This window comes from Terrapene carolina, unplaced genomic scaffold, assembly GCF_002925995.2.
Source record: "Terrapene carolina triunguis isolate 2854851 unplaced genomic scaffold, T_m_triunguis-2.0 Scaffold48376, whole genome shotgun sequence".
NCBI classification, from domain to species: domain Eukaryota; kingdom Metazoa; phylum Chordata; order Testudines; family Emydidae; genus Terrapene; species Terrapene triunguis.
This window is the reverse complement of record NW_020712727.1, coordinates 1-9,308: the sequence shown is the minus strand read 5'-3', so window position 1 is coordinate 9,308 and position 9,308 is coordinate 1. Positions and strand designations below refer to the sequence as shown.

Here is a 9,308-nt window from a genome sequence, read left to right as displayed (position 1 = left end):
TTCCTCACGGACGCTGCCTGGGTGGGAAGTAGCTTTTTGTGAAGGGGAACAGGCTGTCTTCACGGCTCCCTCTCCCACAGAGGTGATTCTTACCCAGCTGAACAAATCTATTGAAACGCCCTCAGGGAAAGAAGAAGCCTGCACTGGAACCCTTCTCTAGGACCTACACAAAAACACATCATTGTGGCCAAGCCCTCAACCCCCGATTGGCTTGAAATGTGGGGAGGATCGTCTGCGTTGGGCTCCACTCGTTCTCCGGGCCGGCAGGGTGGGTCGCCCTGATCTTTTTGCCATATTCTGCGTGGGGCGGACTGTCGCAAGGCGGGCAAGGATGTGTCCTGGGGCTGTCACTGCTCTGAGCCTGCTTCCACCCCTTGACAGCGTGGGGTCTTGGAACACTCCACAGGGCTTTGCTGCAGAGCCGGCCATGCTGTTGCTGGAGCCTGATCTTCGAAAAGGAGCTGCCAGGCTGTTTGTGGGCACAGCAGTTAGGGAGGGGAGCAGCCCCTGTCCTACCTCTAGGGCCCTACCAAATTCTTGGCCATGAAAAACGCTTCAGACAGTGAAATCTGGTCTTTTGGGGGCTTTTACCCTATACTATACAGATTTCAGGGGGGGAGACCAGCATTTCTCAAACGGGGGGTCCTGGTCCAAAAGGGAATTGCAAGTGGGTCACGGTATTGCCACCCTTACTTCTGTGCTGCCTTCACAGCTGTGTTGACTGGCCACCCAGCTCTGAAGGCAGCACTCTTCCAGCAGCAGTGCAAAAGTAAGGGTGGCCGTACCATTCCATAGCACCCTTACTTCTACGCTGCTGCCTTCAGAGCTGGGCGGCTGGAGAGTAACGGCTGCTCACTGAGGGCCCCACTGTGCAGGTAGCAGCGCAGAAGTAAGGGTGTCACTCCAGGCCACTGCCTGCTCCAGCCCTCCCCCTGGTCTGTTACTCCAGGTCAGTGACCGCTCAGCCCCTCCCCCTGGTCTGTCACTCCTGGCCAGTGCCCGCTCAGCTCCTCCCCCTGGTCTGTCACTCCAAGCTAGTGTGCACTCGGCCCCGCCCCCTGTCTGTCACTCCAGGCCAGTGCCTGCTCAGCCCCTCCCCGGTCAGTCCCGCCCCCTGTCTGTCACTCCAGGCCAGTGCCGGCTCGGCCCCGCCCCCTGTCTGTCACTCCAGGCCAACGCCCGCATGGCCCCGCCCCATTCTGTCGCGCTGCGGGCTGCGATTGGCTGGCTCGCTGAGCGCCGACCGCTCCCATTGGCCGGCGCGGAGCGGGCGGTCCCATCCCTCGGCCAGGCTCGGCGCGCGCCGCGGCGCCCTGCGGAGCGGCAGTTTGTGGCGCGGGGCGCGCGGGCGGGATGTGGGCGCTGGGGCCGCGCGCGCTGCGGGCCGGGCTGGCGCTGCTGGGCCTGGCGCTGCTGGGCCAGGGGCTGCGGAGCTGGGTCGCCTCCCGCCCCTTCGAGTTCCGGCCCGAGGAGATCGCGGAGCTCGGCCGGCACCAGGCGGGTGAGTCCGGGCACAGCCACCGCCTGGGGCAGGCGCTGGACGTGGGTTTCCTGGGCGGTGGGGCCCGCGGGGCAGGGACTTGGGGGGACCCATGGGGCAGGAGGGCGGGGAGTCTGGGGGGGGCCCATGGGGCAGGAGCTCGGGTGCGGGGAATGGGGGGACCCATGGGGCAGGAGCTTGGGGGGACCCATGGGGTAGGCGCTCGGGTGTGGCGAATGGGGGGACCCATGGGGCAGGAGCTTGGGTGTGGGTGATGGGGGGGACCCATGGGGCAGGAGGGTGGGGAGTCTGGGGGGGGACCCATGGGGTAGGCGCTCAGGTGCGGGGAATGGGGGGACCCATGGGGTAGGCGCTCGGGTGCGGGGAATGGGGGGACCCATGGGGCAGGCACTCAGGTGCGGGGAATGGGGGGACCCATGGGGCAGGAGCTTGGGTGCGGGCGATGGGGGGGACCCATGGGGCAGGCACTTGGAGGGTCTCAGGGGACCCATGGAGCAGGAGCTGGGGGGGAAGTAGCAGAGAATAGCTGGGGTGGAGCGGGGGCATGTTAGATCCTGTCTCTAATGTCTGATTCCCTGAATGAAGCCGTGGTCCCGTTCTGGGTTCGGTGGCTTGCAGGGCTTTGGAGCTGTGCTCCGGCTCCGCTCCAGCTCTAGGCAAAAACCTGCAGCTCCACTGCTCCGGAGCTGCTCCACGCTCCAGCTCCGGGCTCCACTCCAAAGCCCTGGTGGCTTGTATTGGTGGGAGCCAGGGAGGTGGCAGGTTTATGGGCAGGGCCATGGGCCTCCTGCGCGGGGCTGACTTTGCCTGGGTTTGTTGGTGCTGCAGGCTTGGACCATGAGCAGGCCTTCTCCAAGATCATCGTGGAGCTGCGGAAGAAGCACCCAGGCCACATCCTGCCGGACGAGGACCTGCAGTGGGTGTTTGTCAACGCGGGCGGGTGGATGGGCTCCATGTGCCTGCTCCACGCCTCGCTCACCGAGTACGTGTTGCTCTTCGGGACGGCCGTCGACACCGGGGGGCACTCGGGTAAGCAGGGCTCGGCTACATTCAAGCAGAGAGGCTCGGGTTCTGGGGGGCTGCTGCCTTTGATTTCCTGTGGTAAACCATCAGGGGGACAGCAGGTGTCTGGGGCAGGGGAGCTGCAAGTCCCAGCCAGGTAGCGCCGAGATGCACTTTGATCCTTCGCCAGAGCAGAAGCAGAAGCTGGACACATCAATGTGGTCAGCAGCACTATTCCTCCACCTTGTACTGCCCATTAGCTGTTGCTAGTCTTGATGGTCTCGGGACCATGAGTCAGTCTGGCCGCACCTGCTCAAGCTAGTGCCCACGAGGTATGCTGTTGTGTGTGCACAGCTCTGTACCTTAACAATGACATGCTAGTTAATTGAGGGGGGAGGAGATGCCACTAGCCAAATGCAGAGAGCTGGAAGGTCTTGGAGAACCAGGAGAGCAGAAGTATCAGGAACTTTATTCCCTGGAGCTAAGAGCTAGCCTTTCCGGATGCCGCTTTCTGTCTGTGCAGTCCTGGCCCTGCCTCCCACTGGGCATTGCAAGCAGTGGAGAGAAGCAGCCAAGGATAAGACAAGGAGGTGGTTACCTTTGTGCTTGTGTGTCCTGTCCAGATGGCTGTATTTACTATAGGTCCCTCCGAGGTGGGCTCAGGGTTTTCTGACCATTTAATAGTCCCGTGAGCGGTCTTTGGTAGCTGCCCGTGTTTAAGCCCCTGTGTCCCGTTGACTGACTCAGGTCACAGCAGCCTCTCCCAAAAGGCAGAGAGGGCAACAAACCAGGGTAACTGGCTAGCAGGATTAAAAGGGGCTAAATCCTCCACTGTATGATGTATCAGTACAACAGAAGCATCTTCTCTCCCGTGGGTGGTGGTAATGTCTCGCTCTGGTCACGCACTCTCCAGCCACACACTTTACAAGGAGGGGAGGGTCCGTGTTGCTCTGCCCAATGTACAGATGGGGAAACAGGCACAGAGAAGGGCAGCTAGCAGGTCCATGGCAGAGGTGAGAATGGACCCCAGGTCTCCTGAGTACCAGCCCAGTGCCTGGTCCCTTAGGCCAGTCCATCTCTCAGTGGGTGGTTCCAGGAGCAGGCTTGTTGTAGCGCCTGCCGGTGTAGTTTCATACACATTAATAGTCAGCAGCCACAAACCAGCTTCACCTGCTCAGCAAGTAGAAGCGTTTCCCTGTGGGTGCAGCTTGTTTTCCCCCCCGTGTTAGCGTGAGAACAGGGAGGTGGGATGGGGGAGCGGGAGGCCTTAATATCCAGGTCTCCAAGACCTTGTGCAACAATCCCTTCCACCCACAGCTTGGATCTGGCTGCTTGCTGTGTCCCCATGTGCCCTGCCAAGGACAGGAGCCTGCCCACCCATGTGCTGCCACTTCCCGCTCCCCTCTCCATGCTGCCCCCTATGCGTACAACTTCCCAGTGCCTTGCCCACAAGAGTGGCTGGGTCAAGGGTGGAGGGTTGCCAAATCGCTGCTTGTGGCAGCCGAGCCGAGCCTGCCTTCTCCTCTTCTAGCCTCAGCACCACAGGGCGTACAAGCACGGGTGGCCTTGGCTGCAGCATCCACAAACCCTTGCAGAGTCTGGCGATGTGGGTTAACCAATGTGATTCAGCCCCAAGCCATGGGGAGTCTTTCCACTGACTTCAAAGGGCGCTGAACCAGGCCCGCAAAATTGTGGGCAGGCATCTTGTCTCAGAGCAGCCCAGCAAAACCTGTACTGCTCCCCTCGAGGCTTCTAGCCCAAACAGGTCCCGAGCAACAGGACTTCAAAGTGACAGTGTTGGGGTTCCCATCTCGCTTGGCTTTTCCCCTCGGTTTCAGAGGGGTTTATGTAGCTGGCCTCTCAGCAGCAGCTGCAGCCAGAAACCCAGCACACTTGGTTTTTTACAGACCAGCTTCCAAACAGCGAGTGGTGGGTCTTCCCTCTGGTGGCTAGCGAGGGCTTGGCTGCCAAGCTCTGAAATTGAGGGTGGAGCTCCAGCGGTGAGAAATGCCTGGTGTGGGAATGATGTGGCTTGAGATATCTGGGCTGCCAGGGATAGGAGCACTCCAATTCCACTGAGAACCAGCAAGCTGGGATGTGTTGCAAGGTCCTGGACTTGGCCCAGGGCCCTGTCAGGGCTCTTTGACATTGGTCCAAGACTGAAACTAGCAACTCCAGGCACTTGGAATAGCGTAAACCACCACTCCCTACCCATATGAGTGTTGAAGCCTGCTGATGTTTTCGGTTTGTTCTGTGACAGCTGAGCCAATGCACAGAGCAGCCCTCGGGGCTCGTCAGGCACTAGCAGTGGGCTGTGTTGCCCCATTGCTCGGATTTCACGTGTGTGCCTCTCTCGCAGGTCGGTACTGGGCTGACATTGACTACGCCATCATCTCAGGGACCTTCAGGCAGTGGAAGGAGGGGACGACCAGAAGTGAAATCTATTACCCAGGTGCGTGTGGCACTGTCGGCGTCACCCCACACACTCGTGCTCGGAGGCCTCCCCTGGGTGGCTGCCTTTGCAGGGCTGGTTGCCTTGGGCTTTTCACGTAGCGATTTGAACAGGTAACACTAGAGCCTCGTTAGCTCTAGCCCCAGGACACAGGGAAACATACAGGGGACAGCAGATTAGCCTGCAGAACACCACACCTCTAGATCTCATGGAGGCCAAGAGGCGAGCAGGATTCAAGGAAAGCGTACACGCTGACGGGTAACGAGCACATCTCCACTCCCAGCAGGTGATTAAAAGAAAATGGAGAGGGTTATAAAGCCCCCTGGTTCAGAGCAGGAGCTGTGTGTCAGGAGGAAACTGCCCCTGTGGGAAGGCTGTTCCATTATTTTCCACTAGGGGACATCCTTGCATCTTCCTTGGAAGCAGCTGGTACTGGGCACTGTCAGGGACAGCCTTCTGGATTAGCTGCCCTGCCCTTGGCCTGGCAGTGAGCGCCTCCCATGCCCCTTGTCCTGGGCTGCTCAGCACCCTGCAGGATCAGGCCCACAAAGAGCTCTGTGTGCTGTCTCTGGAGACCTACTGGGAGAGGCGCTCTGGGACTGATGTTGTTCTGGCATTCAGAATAATGGCCAGTGCTCTGTCTGTCTATCTGCCTGCAGGGGACACCATAGTGCAGAAATCCGGAGAGGCCACGGCTGTCCAGTGGAGCGCCGGCACCTGGATGGTGGAGTACGGCCGTGGCTTCATCCCCCCCTCACTCGTGTTTGTGTTGGCCGACACCATCTTCAGCACTCAGGACGTTGTCACTTTCTTCTGCACCCTCCGGGTTTGTGCCAAAGCCTTGCTCCTGGAAGCCAGTACCTACTTCAGCCAGCTGGCCCAGTGAGACCACTCTCCGCAAGCACCAACACAACCTCAAAGGAAGGGATTCCCCTTTCCCATCCCCCACCACCTCCTGCAGATTGTACCAGAAAGGCAATGGGCAAGAGCACCTCTGTCCCCATGTGCAGGTGTGCCAGGTAGGCTGAACGTTCGCCGTATCCACCTGCCGCAGCGAGCACTCAGCCGGGGGAGAAACAGGCAATAACGGATAATGGATAAACCTAGATCACTATTTTTTTAATATCCAAATGTTCCTCTACACTTCTGTAACTAGACTGCAGCGACTGAGCTGCCGTGTGTGTGTGTGTGTCCCTGTGCCCTCGGTCGGCAGCAGGCAACGCTAGCCTGCGTGTGCGTGAGAGAGACCCGTGGCTCTGCAGTCAGCTGCCCTCTGTTGCCTTTTGTTGCTGTCTCTCGTGTTCTCTGAAAGTCGGGGGCCTATGAAAAACCAATCGGGGGGGAGGGGGATGTGCGATATGATCGAAACCATTCCCAGCAGGGGTATACCTAGCATAGGACCAACTGCTGAGCTCACGCGTCCCCAGATGAACCTGGAGTAACTGCAGTGGAGTAATTGGGGTTCAGCTAGTTACTGAAGACTGTGGAGCAGGAAAGCAGCTGTTCCAAACCGGTGGGCTGCTTTCCCCATAGGGCCTCACAGCTGTTACTCCTGGGGAAATTTTGCGCCACTGCGCATGCGCAGAAACATATCCCCCCGCAGCTTCTCTTTGCTTTGCCGCAGAAAAATGGTTTTTGTGGGGAAGCAAAAAGAAGCTGCACCAGCGCTCACTCCCCAGCAGCGTGGGTGCATGTGTTCAGGCACCCAGAGCAGCCGGGAGAGAGGTAAGTCACCGTGGGGCAAGGGCATGGGGCAGTCTGGGGATTCCCTGGCCACCCAGGGACGCTAGTCCTGTCTGGGGGGGATGGGAGGGAGGAGGAAAAATCAAACTGAAAGCAGCCCTTTAAGCTTTTTTTAGCAGTGTGCTCATGCACAGAGAAGAGGATTGGATGACCAAAAGTCAATCACGCTCTCCGTCGGAAAATTTAAAAACAAAAAAAGAGGGAGCCCCGCCCCCAGGAAAGCCCCAAAACAAGCAGCAAGCAAAATATAGACACAATAGCCTAATAGAACAATTACACAAAGAAAGAAGCCCAAATCTGCTTACTGTGAGCGGGCTTGGCAACTGGAGGTGAGGCTTTGTGGGAGCTGGGCAGATGGGGAGCAGCTCCCTATACAGGGACCCCTCCCCCCCACTTACTGGCCCCATCGCTCCTCAGCCACGGGGAGAGGCGTCACTATAGGGGGAGCGCCTCTCTCTGTCTGCCCAACACCCTGTGTATCTGGACCCCCTGCCAAGCCTTACCCACACTGCACCTGGAAACCCCTCCTGCATCAGGAGCCCACCCACTCCCCCAGAGCCTCACCCCCTGCATCGGGAGCTCCGCACAGCTAGACCTCCACCCCACTGATCTCAGCCAGCTGCATCCTGACCCACACATTCCCCCAGCACCCAGGTTCCCCTCTCCTGCTGAGCCCTAACCACCTGGAGAGTGCTATTCCCCCTGCACCCAGAATCCCCCAGTGACTTGCTGTGTATCCAGATCCTTCCCCCCCCCCGCACCAAGCTGTCCGCACCGAGATTGCACCACACAACCTTGGTGGGGAAATTCTGCACCAAAAAAATTCTGCGTATTTTAGTTGTCAAAATAACTACTGCTGGGGGAATTCCGCACCACTGTGCCTGCGCAGAACCATCCCCTGGCAGAGTCTCTCTGCTTCCTGCAAAAAAATGGTTTCTGTGGGGAAGCAAAAAGCAGCTGCACCAGCGCTCACTCACCCCTCCCCAGCAATGTAGGCGCCTCTGTTCGGGTAGCCGGGGGAGAGGTAAGTCACCCTGGGAGAGGTGGTCTGGGGATGTCCTGGCTGCCCAGGGCCGTTAGTCCTGGGTGGGCAGGGGAGAGGAGGACGATGACAACAGAGTCAGAGCTCCCCCTTCCTCTCCCCTGCATGAAGCAACCAGAGCTGGGTCAGAAACCCCCCAGCTGCAGGAAGCTCTGCACCGTGGGGGGAGGAGGTGTCTGGGTGCAGGGGGTGAGGCTCAGTGCTGGGGGAGTTCCAGGTGCTGGGGGGTGTTTGAGTGCAGAGGGGACCAGACATAGGTGCTGACTTTTATCTGCCCTCGATCTGCCTCTTTCTGCCCCACTCCATCCCATCCCCAAGGCCCCCACCCACCCAGCTCTCACGCACTCCCTGAGCCACCAATCAGTGGTGTGGTGGCGCTGCCAATCTAGTGGGTGCTGAGCACCCACTGTAATTTTTCTGTGGGTGCTCCACAGAATCAGTGCCTATGCAGCTGGATACACAAGTATTGGTTTCAAAGTAGCAGCCGTGTTAGTCTGTATCTGTAAAAACGAACAGGAGTACTTATTAGAGCATAAGCTTTCGTAGGCTACAACCCACTTCTTCGGATGCATATAGAGTGAAACATATATTGAGGAGATAAATATACACACATACAGAGAGCATGAACAGGTGGGAGTTGTCTTACCAACTCTGAGAGGCCAATTAAGTAAGAGAAAAAAACTTTTGAAGTGATAATCAAGATAGCTCAGTACAGACAGTTTGATAAGAAGTGTGAGAATACTTACAAGGGGAGATAGATTCAATGTTTGTAATGGCTTAGCCATTCCCAGTCCTTATTCAATCCTGAGTTGATTGTGTCTAGTTTGATATGCAAGCTGAGCTTCATCCTCTCCATCAGGAGCCCCCCACACCCAGAACTCCCCCACCAAACCCCCGATACCCAAATCCACACACCCCTGAGTCTCAGCCCCTGCATCGGCAGCCCCTGCATCGGCAGCCCCCCCACCCCACTGACCCCAGTAAGCTGCACCCTGACCCCAACCCCACCAAGCCCCACTTCCCTAGCATCCAGTCCCCGCTGAGCCCCCCACACTCCCCCACTGAGCTCTCACCACCTTCACCTGGACTCGCCTGCAGAGTCCCATTCCCCCTGCACTCAGAACCCCCCAATGAGCCCCTGTGCATCCAGATCCCCGCCAGGCCTCCCACCGAGCTGTCCGCACCCAGATTGTACCCCACAGAACCCTGGTGCTCTGGAGAGAATTCGGCACCAAAAATAAACAATTCTGTGCCTACAAATGTTAAAATTCTGCATATTTTATTTGTGAAAATAACACAGTAACAGTATAATCACACCAATACTTGCTGACAAGTATTTTGAAATAAATTATCAAAACAATTGAAAATGGTGTGATTATATTGTGTTATTTTGACAAATAAAATATGCAGAGTTTTGCAGAATTTTTAATTTTTTGGCACAGAATTCCCTCAGGAGTATTTTACAAATCTTTGGTCTCTTACTACAAAGGGGTGGCCCCTGGAAACTACAGGTCCCAGCATGCAATGCAAGCAATCTAAGATGCCGTGTTATATGCTGGGGCCTGCAG

General features: G+C 57.7%; 1 protein-coding gene across 1 annotated transcript; it reads left to right on the top strand.

The window, feature by feature from the left end:
• The first annotated feature begins 1,353 nt into the window (after positions 1 to 1,353).
• Positions 1,354 to 6,080, top strand: LOC113405678 (sigma non-opioid intracellular receptor 1-like). Its single transcript, XM_026646907.1, has 4 exons — positions 1,354 to 1,501; positions 2,330 to 2,530; positions 4,863 to 4,955; positions 5,615 to 6,080. Exons 1-4 carry the CDS (start codon positions 1,354 to 1,356, stop codon positions 5,839 to 5,841), a joined length of 669 nt encoding a protein of 222 aa, XP_026502692.1. The 3' UTR covers positions 5,842 to 6,080.
• The last annotated feature ends 3,228 nt before the right edge of the window (positions 6,081 to 9,308 follow it).